Source organism: Ammospiza nelsoni, chromosome 1 (assembly GCF_027579445.1).
Source record: "Ammospiza nelsoni isolate bAmmNel1 chromosome 1, bAmmNel1.pri, whole genome shotgun sequence".
Taxonomy (NCBI): Eukaryota; Metazoa; Chordata; class Aves; order Passeriformes; family Passerellidae; genus Ammospiza; species Ammospiza nelsoni.
Genome location: NC_080633.1, coordinates 21326099 through 21353198, shown reverse-complemented (window position 1 = coordinate 21353198; position 27100 = coordinate 21326099). Strand labels below are relative to the sequence as shown.

Sequence of the window (27100 nt, the reverse complement as noted above, 5' to 3'; positions counted from 1 at the left end):
TAGACAGCTCTTAACAATGCCAGACTCTCTTACCCCATTGCTAGCAGCAAGGCAGACATTTATCTGGGGGAGAAGAGAAATGAGTCTTACTTTTGTGATAAGAGGCATTAAAGCCAGCTCCAGTGATGCTGGCATCTGAAGTGAAGTGGAGGAACATTGCTTCTCCAGTTGATCTTATTGGCCCAGGAGGTTCTCGTCCACACACAGTAGCCAGTACTGGGGAAAGGCTGTTGTCTCCTGGGATGAAAAGAACAAATTAGTGCTACAACTGAATTAGTCCACGTGTGCCTGCCTGTTGCTGTGGCTCACACTTTCAGGAAGGTGCTTTTCAAGACCTTTAACCCCTTACAGATTCAGAAATACTTTTATAGATCACCAAATATTTTGATAGACTTTGTTAATTTTATTTTAACTAGAAGAATGTCTCAAAATAGAGGAAGAGTACTGTTTTAGGGCATGTTCCTGTTGCTATCTAGATTGATTAGGCTCAGTGGAGATGAGAATTTGAGGTATTTGGACCTTGGGTCTCTACTGCACCGTGACAGGGTAGGGCAAGATTGGCTTCTCACCATCTTTGATAATAAGTTTGTCGTAGTTGCATGAGCTGTGAGATTCTATGTCTAGTGCCAGGATATTGAGTTCCACAGTGGATCCAGGAGCTCTGATAAGCCACATACAGTCCTCAAAATTTCTGTAATTCTGTGGCCAGCTTGGTGAGAAGAGGAATGAAGGTGTTTCTTCAGTTGTTACAGACCCTCCACATGCGCCTGTCATGGACAAGAAGACAAAAAAAGAAAGCATCCTCTTTTTAAACTGAATTCACCCCTCATGTAATACAAAATGACAGTCCTACAATAAAGCACAATGAGGGCACAGTGATGATGTGTGCAGCTACAGTAATGCAGGAATTCTTCAACTTCAGTTTGGATTGGAAATATAAAACTTGAAAATCCTCATCTAAAAGGATGTTCCTGTGCCACCTGCTGCAACAATGTTGTGATCTATTTTATCTTGAGGAATATCTAACAAAATACCTAAGAGCATCTACCGCAGTTTAAGAGAAGTTATTGTGCTTGTTTCATATCACAATAACCAATGATTTAGAATGGTTAATCAAGAGGGATAATTTGCCATGAAAGCATAACAAATGTTTAGATTTAATTAAATACCTGTGTAAAGAAAAATGATCCTCTAGCAACATGCCTATCTAAGAGTTTCTAGAAGTTGTTTTTAAAAGATAGTAAAATGCTTCATTAAAATGTTGCTGAAATCTTTCTCTCATTAATAACTTGGGCTTTCTCTAGAGGGGAAGTTTGTTTGGATTTCTTTAAGTAAAGCTGAGTGTATCACTGGCTGTACCACTTGCAGCTGTGGAACTCACTGAAAACCCACCTCTAGCAATGGTCCGTGTAACAGAAAAAGCATCCACTGCATACCACTCCAAAAGAAAGCCTTTTCCAGTCACAGAGGAATCTGACTGGAACTGGATTGTCATGGAACTGCCAGAGGATGCAAAAGAGGCAGGGTCTGCACCACAGTATGTTGCAACAAGACGAGCATGAACTGTGGACCCATCAAACACCTGCAGAAAGAAGAACAGTGCTGTTCCTCACAGAGCCAGATTTTCATCTGCCCCATACTCAGCAAATTCCCAAGGAGAAAATTACCCTCTTTCAATCAGTGAGGGATCTTTGAACATATCCAAGTTAGAGAGAAACCTCTCTTATAAAAAGGAAATAAAATCTTCCTTTCCATTATATGCAGTTAAAAGTGAAGCTTTCACAGAAGAAGTATCTGAATGAAAGTCATCAAATTCACCTCATTCCCTATCACAGGGCTGCTCTTTGGGGACATAGAATGACATCCCACTTTAAAAAGAGTCCAAAAGTACAATTTTTACTCTTGATGGGAAAAAAACCAACAAACCATGATATGCAGGGGAGAGAAAAAGAATTACTTTTCTTTTCTTTCCTTTATCTTTTTTCCACCCACTGAGGAACATATGTATTTTGAATTCTATCAGATAAATATACAGAAATATTTTCTTTATATATTTATAACCCAAAATCTTGTCTGGTTACAAGGTGTTTCTCCTTTGCCACCTTTTAAGCTTATTTTGTTCTTCTCATCTACCACCCAGTAAAAATGTCCAGTAGAGGAAGATAAGAATTATTAAATAAACATTAACATTGCATTAATAATTTGATCCTTGAGTGAGATTAAAGATCAGACTGGTTTGCACCCACTAAATGTCTACCTGGTTTAAGAAACTCATTTTGCCTTCAGAGGGACAAAGAAAGGCAGGCAGAGTTAGGAGAAAAAAATGCTGCTAGTATATGACATGAGGTGAAAGAAAAAGTTTTATTTCCATTTTGAACTAATATTACATTTGAATATCAGTAAATTAATAATGAACTAAAAATATTGAACTAGCATTAACTTTCTCAAAAAGAAAAAAAGGATAATTGATTAATTACCTGCTTAAAAAAAAAAGAAAGCAAGAAGAGATTTACCTTATTTAAGTGATTATGTTGGCTAAGTTCAGAAAGAAGTTGTATTCTCTATTGTTCATTTTGCTTAGCACTATGGGTGCTGTGTTGAAGATGCCCCTGCTTATTGCTGGGGGCTTGAACTAGATAAGCTGTAAAAGGCCCCTTCCAAGTCCAAACTATTCCACTATTCTATTTTTTAACCCATCTAGACTATAGTACAGGGAGGGTACAGAGAAACAATCAAACTGCAAGAAAGAGGCGCCCTTCTGCCACCAGCAGCCAAATTACTGATGCAGAGAGCAAAGAAGGCACAAGAATTGTTCCTTGTAGGATTTTAGAATAACTTTATTTTTAGAAGCATTTAGATGTTACTATCACTGTTGTCCTTAACAATCATGGAACAAATTTCAGTCTGGCATCTGACCTGAAATTCTTTAATAGTAATATTCAGGATTGTATAATTGTGGACTTATTTTCAGTAAATTTCAAACTTGGAAATATCTGTTAGGGAGCTAAAGAGTATAAATAAATAAATAATTATTTAATATATAATTGAATATATTTTTGAATACATTCAATATATATTATTGAATATATAATACTCTTCCCATACATAATAATTATTGAAAGGACAACACAGCAAAAACAGTAAGCCACACCACACCCTCAGAAATGCTCCCCATTCATCCTGTAGGTTTCTCTATTCATCCATTTTACTAAAGTTGATAAAATAACTTGTCAGAAGGAAATCACCTTTAGGCTGTCATACTGGCACCTGTGATGATTTTCAATATCCATCTGCAGGACGCGGGCGTGGATAACCTGGGAAGCGTTAACGCTTATCCGCCACTGGTAATTGGAATTGGGAGGATAACTCCTGGGCCACTGGGGGGAGGCTATTTGTCCTCTCTCTCCCACAATGTCATTTCCAAACACTGAAAAACAAGAAGGACACAACTAATGCCTCTAATTCATGTACAGTAAAAGAAAAGCTGGGGGGCCCGTGTGATTTAGTTTGGGACTGGATGGAGCAGTAAGGCTGTAAAACATCTCAGACAGCTCGAAGATTTACATCCAATTATCTTCTTGTTTTGAGAGATGCAGTGTTCCCTTTTCTGAAAGAAATTACCCATTTGAGCCATATGGGTCTACCTGTAGGGGAAGCAGGAAGACAGCACACCTAAACTCCTCCCTGACTCTGACTACTTTATATTCATTTCTACCCAAAATCATTAAAGAATTTTTTTAAATGCCTGTGCACATTCTCGTGAAAAATGGTTCTGACTTCACTGAGGTCTGAACTATTGATAATTCATTTTGAAAAGGAGTTAAATCTCAAAAGAAGGGAAATTATTAGAAGTTTAGCTTGCATAATCAAAATGGCCATGAATGTTTAGCTTCCGCAGTCTGTTCAAGCATCAAGTCAGACTGATGTTGGCAGTAGTCCATTGAAATACTGGATCTATAAATTGGCATAATTCCCTTTTTTCTAATTCCACTCCCTGGTTGATGGCATCTAGATCCAAACCAGAAGATGAACACTGTCACACTCAAAAAAAACCAAAAAAAGCAAAAAAAAAACCAACAAGAAAGCTGAGAAATAAATACTTTTTCTTAATTTTCCAATTGCCTAATAAATATGATATACTTCTTGCATGTTTAAGAGCACTCCCTTTACATTCCGTAGAGGTTTTACAAAATATTTTTAAATTTACTTTTTGACATCAGCAAATATTTTCTAATAGACTTTAGAGACCCAAACAACCCCTTTTTAGAATAATTTCAGAAGTACTATGAAAGAACAATAGCTTTCAATCAAATTACATCTACTCACAGTGAGAGAAGGTGGCCCTGAAGCCAACACCTGTGCCTGAGGTGTCTGAGACAAACTTGACCCAGAGGATATGTCCAACAGTTGATGTGTAATTGGAAGGGAAGGAGCTCCCACAGAACCGTCCTGCCAGCGTGCCTGTGTCACTCCCTTCCCGAATCTCCAGGTAATCCTTGGTGCAGCCACTGCTGTCCTCCAGCTGAAATGCTCTGTTCCAACACAGCAGAAGAGCATTAGCACACACAGGACTGGCACATAGTTCAGAGTGTGGCCTGCCAGGCCAATAATCCCACTGTGGATGGTATCCTTCTGTAAGGCTTAGGAAAAGGGCAGCAACAAAACCCTCAGCACCTGCCAAGGCCACCAATACAGGGCACGACTTTCCAGCTCCTTATTTTATAACAGAGCTTCAGTGTGCAGAGTTACACATTTTAAGGAGTTCTCAAATGCTTTTAAAATTTCTTGGTTCTCCAAGAACAACCATGAAAGCCCTGAGATATAATCCAGATTTTTAATGTAAATCCAGTGAATGTCGAGTGCAGAGAATATTTTAGCCCCTTCATATGTCTATTATTTCAGCACATGCTGTGGTCAGAAAACAATTGCTGATTTAGTTGCAGTTAGCACCTCAGAGGTCAGAAATCCCTTAGCAGTTCCTCCAGAATTATAAAATATTACTGTTCCTCTGGCCTCTCTGACTTTAACATATCTGGGTGCGCAAAATAATAATAAGGATTGTTATCAACTCTTCTAAAGTACTTTTTATCCCAGAAAAGGAATGATACATAGTAATCAAATTAATTACTAATTATTGCACCAAGGTGAACGATAAATATATTCTAAAAATCATCTGTTATTTTAAATGAATTGCTTTTATACAAACCAACATGGTTTCCAGAAGCAGGCTATGAATATATAGAAAAGATTCCAGAGAGTGCCTCTAATAACCAATGCCTTAAATATTCATGTTTTCTGATACTCTGGTAACAACTTCTCCCTTTCAGATTTGAATATAGCCATATGTGTTCAGCATATCATGCTGTGAAATGGTTCCAACCACTCATCTGGATATATTTCAGAACAATTTAAAGCTAGCCCTCGCATTGCAAGACAGACATTGAAGAAAATTATTGCCTCATGCCAAAAAAAAAACTTTATAACCTCCTAACACTAAATTAAATTAAAAAAATAGTGCTTTCTAACATAATTACTCAATATTTTCCCGAATTTTCAGCTTGCCTTTCAGCTATTTGTAACTGAAGAAAAAGAATTAACATCTACTCAGTGTCACTTTATATAAGCAAATGTATGTTCCACTAAAAGTTTCTGCTTCACAGCAGAATTTTGAGTTGTTTCTGAAAAGTTACTGCTTATTTTGTGACATTTTGAAAAATGTTCTCAGGCTTCTGGAAAACATTTTGGAAAATGTTTTCAGGCTGTAGTGCTTTTTCTCTGCTTCAGTGAGTAGTGGAGGAATAGAATGTCCTTTTTATTGCATTAGTGAATCAGCACATGCCTAACAAGTTGTGTCTTATGCAGTCAGTGTGTTACCAGAAAAAATTTCCTTTTGTTCTGATTAATTACAAATGCAGGTTTCAGAGTTAGTTTTGTTTTCCTGCTCATTCTTCATAAGCTTTGCTAAAGGTCAGTGCTCTCTTTCTTGGCAGCAGCCACTGTTTGATGCCTGGAAATGAGGAGGCTCAGAAATCTACCTCATGGGTAAAGAACAACCTAACAACCCTGGTAAAGGACTCCACATAATTCTCCACATGACTTTCTTCTCAGAAGTGTTCAGAGGAAAGTTAGTTTACTAGAGGGAAAACAAAATTTCATCACATATTCTTCTGATTATTGTTGTAGCTCCTCTGCTTTAACTGTTGAAGAAATTTTTAAAAATCTAACATCAATTTTAGAATCTCAGAATAGAATCATAGAATGTTTTGAGTTGGAATGGACCTTAAAGATCAAATAGTTTGAAATACTCTGCCATGGACAAGGACATCTTCCACTAGACCAGATTGCCCAGAGCCCCATCCAATCTGGCCTTGAACACTGCCAGGTTTGGGGCATCCACAACTTCTCTGGGCAGCCTGTTCCTGTGCCTCATCACACTCACAGTGAAGAATTTCTAACATCTAATCCAAACTTGTGCATTATCAGTTTGAAGCTATTGTCCCCTGTCCCGTCCCTGCAGTTCCAGATGAAGATCCCCCTTCATCTTCCCTGTATGCCCCCTTCAGATACTGGAAGGTTGCTAAGAGGTCTCCACACAGCCTTCTCTCCTCTCCCCTCTCCTCTTTTCTCTCTCTCTCTTCCCTGAACAGCCCAAACTTTCTCAGCCCATCTTCGCAAGGGAAGTGCCCCAGTCCCTTTTTCAGCTTTGTGGCTTCCATGTCTTTCTTTAACTGGGGCAACCCAACCATATGCAGTGCTCCAGGTGGGACCTCATGAGAGCAGAAGACAGGGGCAGAATTCTCCCCTGCCCTGCTGGCCACACTCCTTTGGATGCAGCCCAGGATTCCTTTGGCTTCCTGGGCTGTGAGCGCATACTGTTGGCTCGTGTTGAGTTTTTCATCAACCATCACCCCCAAGTCCTTCCCTACAGGGCTGTTCTCAACCCCTTCTCTGCCCAACCTGTGGGCATATCTGGGACTGCCCTGACCCAGGTTTAGGATCTGGCACTTGCCAGTGTTGAATTTCATGAGGTTTTCCTCAGCCCACTTCATAAATGTGTCAAGATCCCTCCAGAGGCATAACCCTATAATGTGTGGGATATCTAGGCCCTTTATATTAATCAGATATATAACAAACACTAAAATGAATCTTTACATTGCAGGAATTTCCTTTGTAACGAAAAGGCAGAGTGATGCTAAATTTCCTCTTCTTGTTTATAGGTGAGTAAGAATTGGCTTCACCATCTCATGCTGCTCAGATAATAAACCACCTATTTATATAATGCTGAATATGCCTTAACAGAAGCAATGACTAAGACAGGGAAACACTGATTGCAAGCTGCCACTAACCCCTGCTGTGTTCTCTTTCCAAGTTACTCTAAAAATATGTTTCATCTTTATCACTGGGTAATTACATTTCCTAACAAACACAGAGCATCCTTCCTTCAGGTCTGTTAAAGGCTGAATAATGACCCCTGGCAATTGATTTACATGAAGGACAGCTGGAGCCGGTTGCCAGGGGAGCTGTGGATTGTCCAGATACACTCGCTGTTGGGCGGATACAGCTCGGGGTAGCCAGGGCTGTTGAAAGCTCCTCTGTCCATGTGGAAAGTACCCCCGCAGGCTGCAACAAGAAAGAGACAGCAGAGGCTTGGAAAGGATGGCATAAACAAAAAAACAGCAAAAAAAATTGACAGAGACAGAGCACTTGCTAATCAAGAAAGCAATTCTCCTGGTCTCTTTGTTCTTTAGCTTGTTGATGTACTTGCTGAGACCTCGGCCAAAAAGAGAAGGGGCAACAGGGGAGGTTCAAAAATTGAATGGCAGAGAGAAAAAGAGGTAAAGGATCTGTTCTTTTTCTTAAAAGTCAGTGGCATAAGGAAGTAGCACCTGTTGTATGGACTTACATGATGACGATGCAGCATAGGTGGCATGGAAGCCCCTGGCAGCAACATCATTGTTGGAGATGAAATTCACCACCAAGGCATTACCAAAAGAAGTGATAGGATGTGGCATAGCAGTGCCACAGTAACGGCCTGAAAGAGAGCAGAACACAGAGGGGAAAAAAAAATGAGTGTTCAGCATGTAATTACTGCTGCTAATTTAACATTGGAGTTAATGTCTGACAACAAGCAGGAGTAATGCTTGTTGTTAACAATTTTAGTTGTCAATTCAATCTACATTAAAAAGTAGTCATTTTTACACAAAACTCAACCCTTGTGGCAATTTTTTTTTAACAGAAAAAGGATGTCCAGCATTCTAGACACCCTGGTCCCTGGCTATTCTGTCATTGAGTTCCCTTAATGAAAATGAAAAATATGAGGGATGACTGCCTAATTGGAAATAAACCCCAAGAAAACCTATCAGATATATCTGACAGTGGTTTCCATTTCACTCAATTGGTTCTGATGAAAAAAAAAAGAAAAACCCTGAAAAATAACAGACCATTTCTCCTGTAATGGATTGTAACATGGGGATTAGGAATATGAGTCATGATCTGTCAAAAAGGCATCTGCCAGTAAAAAGAAAGATAGCAGTTAGTATCATGGAATCATGGACTACTTTGGGTTGGAAGGAACCTTTAAAGGTCATCTAGTCCAACCACCCTGCAATGAACAGGGACATCTTCAACTAGATATTGTAGCTCAGAACCTCATCCAGCCTGACCTTGGATGTTGCCAGGGCATCTACCAATTCTCTAGACAACTTGTTGCAGTATTTCACCACCCTCATTGAAAAAAATGTTCTTTATATCTAGTTGAAATCTACTTTCTTTTAGCTTAATACCATGACAATCTCATATGCCTTTCTAAAAGGTTTTCCCCCATCTTTCTTACATGTCCCCTGTAAGAACTAAAAAGTCCTTTTGGCAAGTGAAAGCCAAGGATAGAAGACAAAAAATGAATTCTGCTCCTAGTAACAAACAATTTAAACTGACTGCAGCCCCCCTCCCAACAAAGGAGCATGTACAAAAACAGATTAAGGGAGAACATAGTAAGGCAGGGATATTCTGAATCTTCCAGAAAGTAATCAGGGGCAGTCCTAGGGATATGAGGAGAGCTGGGACCACCCTGTGACCAGGGCTGAGAATTTTGCTGCTTCAGGCTGCTCCTGGCACTTGAAGGGGATGGTACTGTCCAAAGAAATCAGAAGAAAACTATCAAAAACTCAGGAAAGAGCAGAAGAATTAGGCTTTCCATGGCTTGACAAAAAACCATTTTCTGCTCCCAGAAGTCTTCAGCTTCCTTACCTGTGTTTGGCATGGACTATGCTTATTTGCTGTGCTTGTGACTTATGTGTTTGTGCAGTTAAATGGAAATTCAGTTTAAACTGAATTGCTTGGTTCCCAATATTGTTCCACTGAGGAGGAAGGAAAAGGCAGCTGGAGTCAACACCAAACTGCAGGTTAGCAGGAGCAGAGTCAGAGCCTGGGAGAACTCTGCCATTCACACTGAAGACTTATTCTTCATTCTCAATTTCCTCTGGCCAGAGAGGCCAAGGAGATTCTGTTATCAAAGAAAATCCATGGAGCAGGAGACCATGAACAGAAAACCTTCTCCTGCTTACTTTGGGTGTAGTTCTATATATATCAAATACACAAGGGAAAGGTACAATACCTTGAAGAGGAGCTTCATAGTTATTCCCATCCAAAATCTCCACAAAATCCGTTGTACAGTTTTGTCCATTCTTTTCAATATCAAAGTCAGTGAATGAAAGTGTGACATGGTTGACTGGCAAGAGCAAAGAGTCAAAATTTAGGAAGAAGTTAGCAATTTCACAGAGAAATATTTACATGTAAACAAATGTTCTTTTTTTCCTCTTAAGTTCACTCAGTCCCCATAAAGCATATCTGAACTAGTTGTTTGTTTTTTTTCGTTATATATTGAATGAATTTAATTTAAGTGCATTAACCTTTAGTGCAAAGGTCCTGGTAAATCCCTTCAGTACATTTCAGTACTTTCTAGTTCAATCAACATCAGAAGGAGAGAATTTAGCATATACACATGGATCTAAGTGTCCTCGTTTCTGGGCAACTTCATTATATACTGAAAAAAATAGCAAATAAAACATGGAAAATCTACAGACTTTCAGAAACACAACTTATTTCTACACACCCATGACCTGCTGTCCCTTTGCAATCTATATCATAGATCTGGACAAATGTGCCCTGCTCCAGGCTTAGAAAGAGCAGCTTCTTTCATCATATTCCAACATTCCACATTCATCAATTGAACTGGTCAAAGGATCATTAACTACCCTCAGTTGTACTTGTACAGAATTGGATTTTCCATGCTCTTGGACTGCAGGCTATATAACAAAAAAGAGAATTTCTGATTCAGAGTATTTTTGACTCTCCTACTACTCCTGCTTGTCTGATACAAATAAAGGTGAAGCTGGCAGAAGAGAGGCTGTCCTTGACACCAGTCTGGACAGTAATTATAACTGGCCTTAGGGTTCCATGCACTTTGAGTGGGTCAGAAAGAGTCTCATGATTTAGATGATAACTAAGTTTTCTCCCACACTGACCAAACTGAATTTGACACAAATATTTTGCTTCTCCCTGGGCCCCACTTAATTGGCCTGAAGCAGCTGAGATGACAGCCACAGAGGCCAGGCTGCATCCAGCAGGGTGCCCTGGCTGGCATTCAGCTGCATCCTTTGTGTCCCTCCTGCTCAGTCAATCACAGCTGTCAATGCAGGTCCTCAGGATACACAGCAAAAAGGCAAAACACAGTGGGTGGCCAGAGCAGGAGACTTGTTGGCCTTCCCAGTAAAAGCAGAGCAGGATCTCTGCTGTGGCCTGCCGCTGGATGAATCTATCAGACATGGGTATGCAATGGGTATGCATGCTGTTCATTTATGAAATGCCATAAATAATAGCATTACATACAGCGTAATGAAACCACGTGCAGCTGTAACAGGATGCATGGGGTGGTCCTGCTGGTAAGTGGAGGAAGTCACTGCTTCTCACACAGCATTTTTATGGTCCCTCATACTCATGTAATTCAGGAGTCATGTATGAATTTTCAATACAAATCCAGGGAAAGTTTGTCTTTAAAAATAAACGTTACATAGGTGATGAACTGCTCAGATGATGCCTTTTTCATGGACATCCTATTTGTAACTATACTTAAAAAAGGATTGCTTATCTCCTGATTTATGTTTTGGTATTTTCTTGGCAAATTGATATTTGTTTTATAAACTAGCAAAATAAACTTATAAATATGATTGAAACATTCTAGGATTTTAACAACATCTAAATATAATGTGTGCAACTGGAGTAGAATAGCTGCTATTTTAAATTAGGATACCAGGACATTATTATGGGATTTAACACATATAAATTATTTTTAGGGATTTTATACATTGTAAAGGTAACACAGAGTATTAAACGTAGTAGCAGTATCTGATGGAAAATATTCAGTGGTTTATGATCAGTCATAAATCTGTGTAAAATTATGAATAGCTGACAGTGTATCTATGCACATAACAGCTTATTTATTTTTGTTTGTATTTGAAATTGAAATTTCTGTGTACCTTTTCTCATTATTCAATCTAATTTTTTTAATGTCAACAGCATAGTTTTCATGTAATACAACTCCAGCTTGAAAACTCCAGACCAAAATATGTTCAGCTAAATACAAGTGCTTTAATTATATGTAAACCCTTAGATTTTCTCACAAATGAATCCAACTTCACATAGTATTCAACACCTCATTTATAATTTTAACACTTGGGTCACAGTAAATTGGCTAGGATGACAAAGTTGTGAATTGTTTTCCTCACTAACCACTTAATCTTTTACAGTGAAATCTGACTTGTGACAGATTGGGAGATCCACACTCACAGCTACCAGGAAGCAGAACTTCCTAAAGAAATAAAGGAGGAATTTTGCATTGTTATTACAGAAAAGAAGATGAGGATGTTAGTCATCTCAACTGACTACAAAAGATGTTTTTACTTACATGGTTCCTGAGCCTGAATAATCCAGCTGCAGTTCTGATTGTTTGGGTATTTGGCAGGATACAGAGGAGAGGAAATTGCTGCCCCAACTGAATCTGACTCTATGAAACTTCCACATGCTTTAGAATGAAACACAAAAGCATAGATACATATATAAATATTTATATACACAAATCACCTTGCCTAGATTCTGTAGTGAAAATGAACACATAAAGTGTAACAAGGTACATTAGCATGAAATAGGATAAAATTCCCAATAGCATTTAATCAGAAGAATAGACTTAAGGATTAGCTCCCAGCACTGGCTGCACTTTCATGACCACATGCCATGCTGCACCTGGCTAGTCATCTGCAAGAAGCCAGACTGACTTTAGACCTGATAGATTTCATGTCTTCATAGCCCAGAAGAGATACCTTGGGGCAAAAATAACTTTGTTTAAGGGTAGTGCAGAACACCCATTTCTCTGGTCACTTGTTTATGTTGGCAGCTAGGAAGAAAAAAATCATAAATAACTGTCCACAACTTTCCAGCACCCAAGGGTGGCCCCACATTGCATTGGCAGGATCCTCTTGGAGCTGTGTCAGCAAAACTGCAATTGTGTGAGGTGTTGCACACACTCTAGAGCTTGACTGACTGCAGAACTTTGGCTGACAGGGCTGAGTGCTGCCTTGCCTCATCTCTAAGCGCACTGGCAGCCCATAAACAGCCCAGGTCAGAGTTTAACACACACCTGCTTTAAACTGCAGGGTGAGGAGCTGAGTACCAACGAGTGAGGCTCATTTATTGTGCTGTGCTGCCTAAAACACCAACCAAAAGATGGGATTAGTTAACTGAGTTTTCTCAGGAAGAGGGAAGCTGGGTTGCTAACATCCTAGGCAGGGAGCACTCACTCACCAGACATGGTTTGTGCAGTACTAAACCCAGTAAATGTTCTGAGAAATCTGAGCAGTTCAGGCTCTCACCACTGTTAGCCAGATTACCTAATTAGGTATGTAACTAGTACCTCAGCAACTGGGGTTTCTGAGGTTTTTGTTCATACAGGAACCTCCTTTTCTTTATAATTTTTCACAATATTTTTGAGAAAGAAACATTTCTGCAAAAAGGAATAATTAAAAGTGACAAGAAGCCTGAGAGGAAAATTAGAGAGACTGATTTTGTCTGCAAATATTAAATGTCTGTAACTTGGGGAAAAGTTGTTTCACAAATTACTGAGAAAAAGTAAAAGCAAATCACGGTATCAAATGGTATGTAACTTCATGAAAAAAATTCTGCCCAGTTGGTGTCATTTTTCATTAAAAAGGAAACCATGTAAAATACCAATTAGTCTGCCACAAATTGGATAGTTGATGTTTGGCAGAGTGTGCAGGCCTGAATCCATGGACTTCATCAACAGCACCACAGAATTCTTTTCTAGCTTTTCAGATTCATGCGCATGGATGGCCATATAAAATGTTATTTTGTCACCAGGTCTGTGGAAACTGCCAGTTGCACATTTTTTCTCAGGACAGTTATGGACAGCTAACCCTCTAGGGAGGAAGAATAAGAGCAGCTGATGTGTGCTACATGCCTTGCTATAAAAAGTATGATTTCTTTTTTCCCAATTGAAGAATCTAAGTTGATCCTCGACTTTAAAGTCTTTTATCTATAATTTGGAAAAATTTGTTCTTGGTAAAGATACACACTGGTGTGCTGCGTGGGTAGAAATGACAATTTTCATTATCAGCTGTGCTAAAAGACTGTGTCAGATACAAAGTGGTGATGAGATAAATGTGCATTAATGCAAATGATGCAATTACCCTCTGTGAAGCGAGCACTGAAGCCCCTGTGCTGGATGGTTGTGTCAGAGTGCATTCTGATGTACATCAGGTTCCTGGAGGATGTGATGGGAGGAGGATGCTCTGCTCCACACAGCCTTTCAAGAAGTGGTGCTTCATTGTTAGGACCATCAAATACCTGTCATGAAAATATCAAATAAAGTATTTGGTTTCAATGGGAGTATTGAGAAGATTTTAATTTCATTCCCTTTCTTATGTCCATTAATTTTGATCGTTATGTAGTCCTGCTATGGGCAGTGCAAACAAACTGTACATTGCCCATCTTAAGTGGCAATTTCCAAAAAATGCATATATTTCAGGTTGAAGCTATGGGATCCTTGTAACCAAATGTAAAAAAATGCCCCAAGTAAACATCTTCTTTCATGTGTATTGGGTATTGAAGCAACACTCATTTAACAGTCGACATATCCCCATATATTTGCTGTTTCCTGTTAATAGCCAACACATGCTCCTGTGCAGCTTTCATTCAGTTAAACCCTACATCTTGTCTCAGTAAAGATTTCTAAACTGGCCCCAATATGCAACTGGTGCACCAGTGAGAGCTATGACTCTGGATAAAAGGTCACCAGGATTAAGGTTTTTAGATCCAGCATCAAGGATCAGAGTCCTACATCTATAGGACTTTTTAATGAAAGCTTAGGAGTGCCAAATTAAACACATACACATGAAGTGCTATTTAAGCAGAGGGTAAAGCAAAAAAAAAAAAAAAAAAAAAAAAAAAAAAGGAGGAAGAAAGTAGAGAGGTTTACAAAACTTCACTTTTCATCACTTTTCATTTTACCACAAAACACTTCCTTCTCTTTTTACCCCCCCCCCTACAGCTGATAATTTTGTTTCCTTCCTGTTTCACAATCAGGAAGAGAAGGACAGAGAAGTTAAAACCAATGAGTTTATAATTTAAAAAACATCAAAATTTTGACAAGAGAAAGTACAGAGAGAGAAGAATGGCCACAGTCTCAGTCCCCCATTAATCATTCCTAGCACTCCAGCAGAAGTGATTTGTTGCTGCTGTGTTTGGAGCCAGGGGACAGTCCCAGAAGTGCCTCCCTCCAGCAGTAAGGAGCCCTGGAGCTCCCAGCACAGCTGCATGATCACAGAGGAGGAGCCTTGGTGCTGCAACAGCCGTTGAATTCAGTAATTCAGTTCCTGTTTCAGCATTAAGGTCCTGCCCTGCCATATGCACATCATTTAATATAATAGAGAAAAATATGGATTAAAATATGCATAGGAGCACCCAAAATGGAGTCAGGAGGCTAAAAGCTATATAAAAGCTATACAAATGCCACCAGATTAGAAGACACGTACTTTTTGTTGAGAATATCTTTCTTTACTTTAAAATGTCTCACATCCTAGCAAGTCTGTGCAAGGCAACGCCAATGAGTTAGAAATTTTTAACTAGACTGTGTAACACAATGCAATGTTTCTGCCTCCAGTATTCAAAGGCTTTTGAACACAGTAGTGAAAAAACCCAAAAAACCCAGCAGCTGAGAGAGAGATGACCTGTCTCAAATAAACCTCAGAGCTAAGAAACAAGGGACAAAACTCCTGCTTAATCCCCTGACATACCCTACATAGTCAATGCTGCACTCATGAATTAAACATTGGCCTGTGGTTCTGTGAACACTGGCGAGCTGTGTGGGATCTGGGGATGGAGCATTAAGTCTGCAACGCCTGTTAAAATGAGTACCTGGTAAAGACACCCAAAAACATCCATCCATTCAACCTTTTCTTCTCTCTTGGCAGCCTGCCACAATCACCCTCTAATACACAGTGTGCAGTGTTTATTCTTCCTCTGCACATATATTCTGTATATAAATCAGATGGCCTGGAGTTAAAAACCACAAACCATGGAATGTGGGGGGAAAAAATAACCCTCAGGAATTAAGGCAGTGTCTTTCCCTCGACAGTAGTGAGAGGATTTATCTGAGAAGAAGCATTGCATTGACAGGGCACAGAGAGAGGGCCTGACTGCTCCTGGTAAAATGCTGGCTTTGATCTGTGTGCCTCTGCCCAGCTGAGGATACAACCAGGAGGATTTCAGGGTTGCAGTTAGATCAGCAACAACAATATTCACACACTAGCTCAGGAAAGAGTTGAGTCTCTGCAGTTTCTTAAAGTTATTTTAAAAACATTTGAGAAATGCATTTTTGTGGCTGCAGGGCTAAGGAAAACCAAGGCATCTGCTCACTTAAAAGCCAAGTTTTCAGTTGCATTGTGCATAGCAGCAATTCCCTTTCCACAGCAAACATAACTGCATCACTCATTGCCTTCTTCTTCAAATGTGTCCTGAACTTTGCACAAACACATGACAAAAAGATATCTATTTTTGTCTTCTGAGCCAAAAAAACTCCATATATTTCTAACTGTTCTCCCTTGAAAGATCCTCTTTGCCAGCACCTGGAATAAATGAAGTTGTACCTCCTCTCTATCTCCCAGAAGTTTACATTTCTATATTCCTGTGTTTTACTTGTTATACTGCAGCAGGAAAGAAAAAAAAACATTTACTTAATCAAACTCACTGGATAGAATAAGCTAATTCTCACTCCCTTTTTCAGGACCTTGTGCTACAAGTACTGCCTTCTGAGCCATGTTCTTCTCCTGTCTCCAAATACTTGAAACTCTTGCTGACCTGAGCTCCTGGCATAGCATCAGATACATTATTGGTTAAACACAGTCCAAAAATGCAGCAATTGGTACATTCACAATTTCTTTCCATCCATTTTCCTTCAAAAAACCAAATTTTTTGTGAGTCACACTCTCCTGACAGAAGAACACAGGGGTGGGTACACAGGGAGGAATTGAAAATTTACTCAAGTATGGTGACAATGACAACAAAAAACTCTTCTCAAAGATCTTATGTTTTCTACATAATATAACTGAGTTATACTTGAGATTAGAGAAAGGCTATACACCCTCATTTAACAGATGAAGAGACGATCATCTATTCTGAGAAAAAATAAGAAAGAAAACTGAGGTGCAGAAGCAGAGGACTCAGCTAAATTTAGAAAGCTAAACGGATGAAATATGTGCTCTCTGCATTCTCTCCATTGGCTCTAGGGGGAGCTCAGGGCAGTTATCCCATGATTTACCATCACAGGCTCAGAATACATTTGGCTGAACCTAGATCTGTGCTCAGGTTCACATCTGAAATCACTCAGCTGAGCAGAAAAATGCACCAGCCTTTATGGAGTTGCAGCATGGCCAAGAAGCAGCAGACACAAGTATTTTCTCTCCTCCCACTTTGCTCACATAACACACGTGCAATGGAAAACCTTAGAGGAAAAAATACGTTTTCACGTGTTCCCCATAGAAAGGAATTTATGGAAGAAGAATTTGGAAAAAAAAGAAACTTGAGTCATAATGCAGGGGAAAATGAGTGGATTTAGAGGGGGGAGGGTGAAAGAAAAGACCATTGGTGCACTCAAGGGTGGAGGGAAGCCCAAGAGAACTCACAGAGCAACTGAAATCCCTACAGATAAGTAAAAGTTCAAGAAACAGAAAAGGGTGGAACCTTTGTGCTACTCATACATGGTAGTTGTTCCTATATTAGGGAGAGAAAAACAACCCACCTGCTTCCTTAGCTGCCTGTATTTTCCATTTCCACAGCTTTTGGAATGCAATTCCTGAACCATTCAGAGTAAGACACCTACTTATATTTTCCAGGCACTCTTTGTCCCCTCACTCTGCTCTCCTACATGTGAGGCATATAGCAAGTCTCAAAACAAGTGAACACAAATCATATCTAGGTGTTGGTAACAATTGATTCTCCTATTATTGGCATGCCAGGAGTGAAAGAAACCTCATTAACTCCTTTCTTGCCCTGCTGCTTCCCTGACATGAGCGCTGAAAAATTCTACCTCATACACCAAGGCCTCAGATCCCTTTATTATCTCTTGGCTTCAAACCAGCATTCCCCCTCATCAATTTTCAAACCACACTCTACTTTGTGGGCAGCGATTGAAGTCTCCATCAAATTTGACTCTCCAGTTGTGTTTGGACAGTTGGGGATAATAGGCAACTCCCTTCTTCAGTGCCCCCAAAAACCCAAAAAGAAGAAGCAAACCACAGATACTCCTATAGCTTTGAGGACAAGGGTGTCACTGCACATGGTCTGCAGACTGTTCACACAAAGAGCTCTGGCACAGACATCTCCTCTGGCCACTGAGGGAATGACTCTTTTCAATGATTCAAAACTCAGTGATTCAAAACAGTTCAATGATTCAAAACAGTTCAATGATTCAAAACAGTCCTGTAAAGGTATCCAGCCTGTAAAGGTAATGGGGGACTTGTTCTTGTAGCTGCAAGAAGCTCATGGAACTGAGCACTCCACAAAGTGTTAAGATATGTGCAAGCATCCATTGGCATCAGGTCTAGAAGAGAAACTGGTATATCAGGCCTTTTCAGAATTTAGCCCTTAATTTGTGAATGGTTTGTTTGCATTAATACAAATACAACCATCTTAGCTTGTGTTTCTGTCAGGCACTTTGACTTTCTGACTTTCTACTCCTGTGTCATGGCACAGAAGAACTGAAAGCTCCTTTTCAAAGGTTCCCTGATGTAGTTTATAATTTAAATAGAAAGACATAATCATATTTCCTTATGCTTCATAACCAGGAGGGAAAAAAAAAAGGAACAGTCGTTGTACAAAGAGGCTTTGTGGGCAAATGAAATCTTCAGTTCTGCTCAGCAAAATGGGGACACATTTCCTTTTTTTCTAGTTCAGTACAAAAAAGCTTTACGAGGCAATGTTGTTAAAACTGATGCTGTTTTCAAAAGAGTCTCAGCTCCTGCCAAATTGAGTTCTTTGTGAATGACAGTTTATCAAGGAGAGGAAAGCTGGATTTTGGGCTACAGTCACTGTGCTTTATCTGACTAGCACTGATCACACATGCCTTTGTACTGAGTGAAGTGCAATCTGACATCGAGGGCCAGGATTTCATGTCCCTGCTCCCAAGAGGAGACTTGGAGAGTTTTTCATTGCTGTGCACTGATTGAGCAGCAATTTGAGTTTCTGTGACAACAAAAGTTCCCAAACCAGCAGCAATGTGAGGTTTTAAAGAGAGCAGTGGGTCTAATGAAGCAATTAAACAGACAGCTGCAGATCACCTGAATAAACAGTGCATACATAAAGAAAATCAGGCAGCAGCAATTCCCGCGGGATGCAGACTCCCTCTCTCCTGAGTTTGTAGCAGAATGTGGGCAATCTGCTATCTATGTCAGCAGTTCATCCTATGGCTTGGAGCAAGCTGTGGCAAACTGCACTATAAATGGGAAAGGGTATCATCATAACAGTTATCTATGTATAAGGTATTTTGCAAGCATTTCACCAGACTAATCAAGGAAACCTTTGAAATTTCTTTTGTTACTTACCTCAACATTGTCATAGTTACATGAGTGGTGATTTTCAATGTCAAAATCCGTGAAATTCAATAGGACTCTGTGGCTCTGATCAACTTGGATAACCCAGGAGCAATCAGTGTTGTTATTATAAGGTTGAGGATAGTTTGGAGAATGGATTTCCCCACTGTTAGCTTGGAAAATACCACCACAGCCTGAAAAAGACACAATCAGTTTTAATCACAAGCTCTTTTCTTTCATACTTAGTGAGAATCCAGCTCTATTTTTAAACTATGAACACCTCCTTTTTTATATTTCCTACATTAAGCTTTTGTAAGATGAGTGCTACAAGGGTCAAAGTGTACAACAAAGATCAATGGAAATTCCTTTTAGGAAAGTATAACATTATCATTATAATTGAATATGTGACAACACTGCTCAGAGTAATGTAGCCCCAAACTGGCAGTGGATGTTGTAAAGGCTGAAGATGGTATTCCTCTATCCTAGATAATGTAAAAGCAATCCAAAATACTGTTCATAGGAATGCCAGAGACCTGCCATACTGAGAAAGCAATAACTAGGCTTGGCTGAGCTTAGGGTGAGACAATGACTTCTCTACTGAGAGAGCTGGAGCTCCTCATTGCTCATGAGCAGTGCAGCAACTGCAAACCTCACATTTTTACTTCTCTGCCCATGAAGCTGAGGGCTTCCTGAGGACTCCACCCTCAGGTACTTCTGGTCAGAAGAGATCTGGTGCTCATGAATATCTAAATAGCCCAGAATGATGAATTCTGTGTGGGAAGTACCAGGGATTTCAACAGGACTAACACAAACAGAGTTTTACATCTTAAAAAGAGATGGAGGAGGGAAAAATAAAGACAAGGATAAAACAACTATGCTGTTATTTTATTCTGGTGAGTGGGTATTTTAGAGGCTAGAGGGGGTTGGAGTACAGCAGGCAAGACATTGTAAAGGGATAAGAAAGCTTCAGGGGGCCTAAGTAGAAAAAATAAGCCACCAGATCTCAAAAGGGGATTAATTCAAAGGACTATTGTAGACTTCTTTTATTAAGAAAAAAATCTTGTGCCTTTCTCATAAAACATCTGAGAGAGGAGAAGTACAAACCTTGACAAAGTAATGAAACAGTGTGCTTAATAAAGCAAAACTGCAAGAATTAAAATTTGCCTCTCATCATTTTTCATTGCAATTATTTTCCGATAATTGGTCTTTTTATTAGCGCTCCCATGTAGAGACATGGTTGAGTCTTTTAAGCATATCTCTTCTTTCAGTGGTTTCCGGTAAAGCTATGAACAAAAAATCACATTGGGGGATGGATAAACCTTATAGAGATCAAGTATTTACTAATCACTCCAAATATTTTTGGGGTTCAGTCTACTGAGTTCTTCAAGCTAGTGTTCTCAGCTATTTTTCAGTTTACCATTTAAAACCAAAAGCACCATTCAGTGAATAAAAGACTCTGTATGGGTAAGTGGGTGGGAAGAAGTGGTAGCATGCAAAATCCCTTGCTCATTGCAGGAATATCTTCATTAATTATGTAGAGAAGAAACTGAAACAAAATACACTAATAGGCCTAGATTTCAGATAATTAGACAATTTTTAACTCTGTGTGTTTTCCAGCATCTCTTAGTGATACCAAATTCAGTATCACCCAAATTCTCTTTCACCTTTCAGTCCTCTGCTGTTTGACTACTTTGAATGCTTGCATGGCTGATCCTCAATTCTCAGGCTTCCTGAATTTCTCCTGGTATCAATCAGTATACTCACCACCTGGAATTTCTTGCCAGGAGGCATTAAAGCCTTTCCCTGTGTCTGCTGCATCTGTCTCGAAGCGGACAACGGCAGAATTGCCCGTGGTGGAGATTCGCAGTGGGTTCTGTGCTGATCTTGAGACACACAGCTGGGCTAGCCTAGGAGAGAGGAAATCTGGACCACCAAAGACCTAGAAGTGGAAGAAATATTGTCAAAGTTTTCCCAAGTGAGTATCTGTCACACAGAGTACATGAGAACTGTTTAGTTTTTAGGAGGAAAAAAAACCCCATTTATAAGTATTGAAAATAATTCAACATTTTATAATGTAAAGTAGCTAATAGAGTCTTTTTCTCTGCAGAAGTTTTAGTAGTTTTAGTACCTGAACCATGTGCACAAAACAAGTTTAAAATTCTAGATGATTTGAGAACAGCCTTGAAATAAATGGAATTTTCTGTCTGGGGACTTGGCCAGACTCTTCTTCCCTTTCCCTCCAGAATTAGCACCTTGTTTCTCTGGACATATAAACCCAAATTTTTTTTTAAATTTTTTTTTTATCCTTGTGCAAAAGAAATGGCTACTTTTTGCAGGAACCTGTGTTGATGATTTGCACCACTGATACGTAGAGGCATAGTTAAAGATGATTTTTAAACTGGGGACAGATTCCATAATTCCTTCTGATTAAAAAAAAAAAAAAAAAGCATTGCAACTTTATTTACTTCAAGGGCAGCATAAATATCCAAAATAATGGATTTGGGTCAAGTAAGCTACATTTTCACAATGTTCTTTGGAAGCAAGGATATATAGCATACAAATTTGCCACAAAAGATGAATTTTGGCTTTCAAGAGTAATTGTTTCCTACTCAGCAGAGTGTGCCTCAGGCAGTCATAAACCAAAGAACCACCACTCCCCTTAAGCATCACAGCAGTATGATGTACTTCCAATGCATTTTTCAACCAAGTGCAGTGAATTATGTGGCAATGTGAAGCCTTGTTAACCCTGCTTGTTTTCCAGAAAGGATGCAGGATTTTAGTTTGAACCCATTTGTAACTGGTGGAACAGCTCACCTTCCCTAGTCTTCCCTCTCAAAGCTGAAGAAAACACACATGCTCAGGGCAATTTCCAATTGACATGTGATTTTTTTGCCTAGAGCCCTCAATTATTGGATTTTCTTGGCTTCCTGCATGCTAATGAAATGGCACCCGATACTGACTGTCTGCCACCTCCACTGTGTGTGCCTGGCAGGACTGCAGCTGCAAAAGTCAGCTTGGAAGTAACCTTGGATGTGAAAACTATAAAAGACACACCAAATAAAGAATGTGCTGCTGTCTTTCAGCAACCAAACAATTAACAGAAAGATTCTAATTCTAGAAGTACGCTTATTATTATGTATAAATCCCAAAATTAAACTAGATAACATCAAGTTCTAACAACGAAAAAACCCCAACAACCACAAACCAACAACAAAAAGAAACAAACAAAAAAAACACCCAAAAGCAGAGAATAGGAATATAAGGCAAGAAATCCCATCAGAATTTTCCAACAGTAGCACCTCAAGTCCACTCCAAAAATTAATAGTTTGGTAAACATCAAAAAAGTTAAAAGAAATAGTCTATGCATCTTTCTCAGAAAGCAACAGTACTGTTAGAAACAGCTTTCTATGTGTCTTTTTTTCCTATGATCACTTCAAGATGCGGGGAAATTCAATATTTTAATAAGCTCTGTCAGACACTTTTAAGCCCCAGAAGTAGTTTGGGTTCTGTCCAAGCCAAATATCTGAGCAAGTCTAACAAAGAGCGTAGCTAGTCCCCCCCATTCAGGGCTAAGGGTACTGCATTTGTTACATAATTTGATTAATTGTGTGTTCACTAACTACTCAGAGGGCCTGACACTGCTCTGATGTTAAAGATATAAGAGAAATAATTTGGTTTTAGCTGGAAAAAAAAATAAATCTGTCACTCCAGGTTAATGTGAGACTTCAGGAACTGAGGCTTGCATCCCTGGAAAAAATAAGGAATTAATTTTTCTATAAACATCATAGTCAGTTAGATGTTCAAAAGACAGTATTTTGCTGTGGTGGCTGATAACACAGGCTTAATAGCTTAAACATTTTTATTTTGGCTGAGATAGCACTTTTTTGCATTCTGCAGGGAGGCTGCATGACTTGAATGGATAATGGCTCCTCTGTCCAATCGATCATCTCAAGGCATTCAAAAGGAGTCAGTATGGATGAAATCACAGCTCAGATTCAGAATCTGAAATGAAGCTGTCAGGGTCTGGGGAGGAAGCCTGTTTGTCTGCTGGAAGCTCAGTGTCTTCAGAAAAATCTTACTGCTTGGCTGCCTGTGAGGCCCAGTGACTGCTGCATTTGTCAGAAGTCTGTTCAAATATGAATTTTAAAATGTGTTTGTGGTACATTCCCTGAGTCAGAGCCACAGCATGAGATCTAGCAGGAACACATGCTCTTAATCATCTAAACCAGCCTAGGGAAGCTATGTGGCAGAGGAAACAGCAGGAGTTTCTAATACACATCTATGAAGTCTCATGGACCAGCCTCTCACATCATCCCTGGTGCTCCCTGGGGCTCTCTGCCCCTGGGCAAGGGAACCAACCCAGCTCTGACATGAACCCTGCTGGTTTCTGCAGCATCTCCTCAGAAATTAACTTGGCCCAAGCTGAACATTCAAATTGACCTATTGGGAAAGAATTAAGGATGGGGGAGAAATATTGATGGAAATCTGAAGTTTGTGGGTCTCCTTTACATTGTTAACTGTTCAGCAACAGCTTCTGCACAATTTCAAAATAAAAAGCAGTCAGAGGCATGCTCCTTATAGTTATGAGTGTATTTTCTTTTCTCCTTTAGGCCAGTTCAATTAATCAGATGCTTTCATAAAGGTTGGAATAAAAACAAGTTTGAGTGTTTCCATGACAAAAAACAATAAAATATTATATTTGGCTACAAAGAGAAAAACCAATAGTTACCACATGAAAAAACGAGGGAAAAGAGAATGGATGGAAAGAATGAATTCAAGGGTGTGGTTCATAAAGAATGATAGGATATCAGAGCTGAAAAAAAAATAAATAAACATCTAGTCTGACCAGAGTATCTGATCCCAAGATAAGGTGGTGTTGGCTCTCATAGCAGGGCTGCAGGACACTGCCATAAAGCCCATGGTTTTAATCTGTTCTTATCGTTTGCTTCTGCCCCGTTAGCTCCATTTAATGTTAACAGTCAGCATTCCAGAGTTATGAGCAACAGAAAGCTGTTTTTATGCAGTTGGTCACCCTCATGACACAGATTTTCTGGGAATAACACTGATCCCTGCCCAGATATAACTTCCAGCAAAGACACAGCCTGGCTTTGACTGAGAAATAAGAATTGTGGCAATACCTGATGCTTTTTTTTCTATTTAAATGAGAAGACCAGAGCATCTGACTTGGAAGTGAAATAGATTGACAGTCTTCCTTCCTTTTCTGCTCAGGGCTACATCTTGCTGAGGCAGAATATATTTATAGTTTGTAAAAATCTGGTCCATGCTAAAGGAGAAGATGTCATCATTTATCTGTCATAATTTATTCAAAACAGGCATGGTAATTTTCCTCTATGAATGTAATTTCAATGGAAGCCATTCAAAAACTATTTCAATTATTTCATTTTGTCCAAAATAACGTCTTCTATTTCCATGGAACATTTCTAGAAAATATCTTTAAGAACAATTTAAATTTGCTTTCTGGATGTTTATAAAAGGAATGTCATTTCAAGGGGAAGAAAAAAAGACAGACTGCAACAGTGCCATAAAAGAAACAGGGAGAATGCATCAAACACTTGAGCCATGGAAAGAACCTGAGGATTTCACATTAAAAAATTTAATGTAACTATTATTGCACAGTTTTGGTGAAACACATGGCAGTCCTGGGATACTGACAGGGAAATGACAGCTTGTTTAAGAGGCATTGTCAAAGGAAAGGGAAGGGAGATTCTGCCTCTTACAAGAGCAAGTATGCTTCAGACAAATGTTCAAGGGTGAAATATTCAAGAAACTATGGTATAAAAGTGAAGTTAGCAACAAAGATGTTGCAATGAGAAATCTCTCTTAGAATTTTTCTAAATTCACTGCCAAGTCAAAGGGATGAGGGTGTTCCTAAGAAAAAGCTAAATACATCCAGGAGAGCAAGTTTTGTGATTGCTGGGAAATATTCATTACAGGACATCTTATTTCAGGTACCAGACTGAATGGGACATAGAGGGACAGCAGAGTGCAGACCTACTTTAGTACTGATTTTGACTTCCTATTAAAACTGGAAAGTTGTTTGATTTCAAAGAAAGCAGGAAGCAGTAGAACTTAGCACTCAGAGATAAGGAAAATGTGAAATTAGGAGAATAACCATGAGGAAAAATAAGACTTCAAATTCCAAAGATACTTAGGATACTTTTGGGAAGATAATGTGAGAGTGAAGACCTTTGGAACCTTAGTGATCACTGAAGCACACAGTATCAAAAGCACACCAGTGACCTTTTTTTTAACACTCTGCAGACTTAAATGTGTGTGTGGTTTTCAGCTTGGATTTAGATAGAAACTACAAGAAAGAAGGTGGCAAGATAAAGCAGCTTCTGAAAATGGCTAATCATGCTCTTTTTTTTTCCCCACTAAATCTGAGTCATCATTTGTCCTGCTCAGACTATGTCAATCATGGTATGAATGAATTTTATAACAAAAGCAAGAAAATATGTATGTGGCAAGGTACATGAAGCTCCACTGGGTGTCTGCAGCTTGGCAGGGGAAGCTCTATGCTGCCACACAAGATCTTTGATCATGGACTAAGACACTAACCAATTTTCCCCTGTAAATTGATTTATGTTAGATTATCTGCCTGCAGATCAGAGCCAGGTGTTGGGAACTGGATGAACCAAGATCAGGAGACAAGTAACTTGAAGCACGCCAATTCTGAGGGCAGGAGGCAGGGGAGTTCAAGCAGCAAGGTGAGCATATGTGCAGATGAATCAGTATGGTTGGAATGAAGCAAAACATAGCAACTAAGCTGCAAATGGCAAAAAAAGTAAACCCAAAACCTAAGGTGAACACCTTGCTCAGGAACACAGAGCAGCAAACTGCAGGGGGCTGTTAAATGGTGTCTTTAAGCAGTTGGTGTCTGGCAAGTCACTCAATTGGTTTTAGCCCAGCTACCTTCCCAGTCAAAAAGTTCCCAAACAAATTGTTGCCAGCCATCTGTACTCTTGCTGGATCATGATGGCTCCTGAGCAACCATCTGCAGATGTAGGTATTGTCCTTGGAACAGAAGAACCATTCAAGAAATGGTCATCCTCAGCAAATTTAGATTTGGAGGCTGTTTAATGGATTCCTCTGGGCAACAGAGGCATAGTGGAAATGTATAGGCAGATAACTTTCACCTTCAATCTGGTAATTCTGGGCACAAAGAACAATGAAGATGCAATACAACAGACTTCATCAATATAAACCAGCCAGTACAGGTCACCTACTCAGAGTCTCTGGTGTCAGCAATGTGACATACAGGTGTATTTGCCAATGTTACTGATGGAGAATTCATGGAACAGCTTCCTTACCCCCAGATCCTGCAGAAATCAGAATGTGGGAATGGGAAGCAGAGCACAAGTGTGGGTGCTGGACAGACAGTTGTCTAACTGTATGCTGTATCACATCACCCAGAAGAGGAGAAGAAAGGCTGCAGCAGTACAAGTTCTCTAAATCAGTCTTTTGCACTCATTACAAAAACATTGAAAAGTCACCCATGTATTAACATTGACAGAAAGTCACAAAAAGTGTACCTCCATTGGTGATCTCAAATGTCTCTAGTGAGAGCCGTTTAGAAAGTCTATAACTCTAAAGTTCTTCCTGAAATTATTTCCTGTCCCTTCTTCCTGTACTGGAAGTCTATTCAACTCTGTTAGCTGAGATTGGTCACCTGGTTGCTTACCAACATGAGCGAAAAGATGTCATCTATAACAGGGCCATCCAGTCTTATGGATCTCTTCAAGGAGGTCAGAACATCCTTAGAGAGGCTCCTTTTCTCCTTTTTCCACCACCCTAGGATGACTAGGATATTGCCTCTTCTTTAATTTTATTGTTGTTGTTGTTGTTGAGTGCAAAGATTCTTCACAATTTTCATCACTCAGGGTTATAAATCTCCCCGTATCCTTGGAAGGCCCTACACAAGATCT

General features: G+C 39.5%; 1 protein-coding gene across 1 annotated transcript in view; it reads right to left on the bottom strand.

Annotated features, from left to right (window-relative positions):
* Positions 1–27100, bottom strand: part of CUBN (cubilin) — a 143100-nt gene that overhangs the window by 50969 nt on the left and 65031 nt on the right. Inside the window, 12 exon segments of the mRNA XM_059475204.1 lie at positions 91–237; positions 570–767; positions 1393–1582; positions 3246–3427; positions 4327–4532; positions 7488–7620; positions 7904–8032; positions 9614–9727; positions 11963–12079; positions 13758–13914; positions 19167–19348; positions 20919–21093. Coding sequence (XP_059331187.1) covers positions 91–237; positions 570–767; positions 1393–1582; positions 3246–3427; positions 4327–4532; positions 7488–7620; positions 7904–8032; positions 9614–9727; positions 11963–12079; positions 13758–13914; positions 19167–19348; positions 20919–21093 — 1930 coding nt within the window.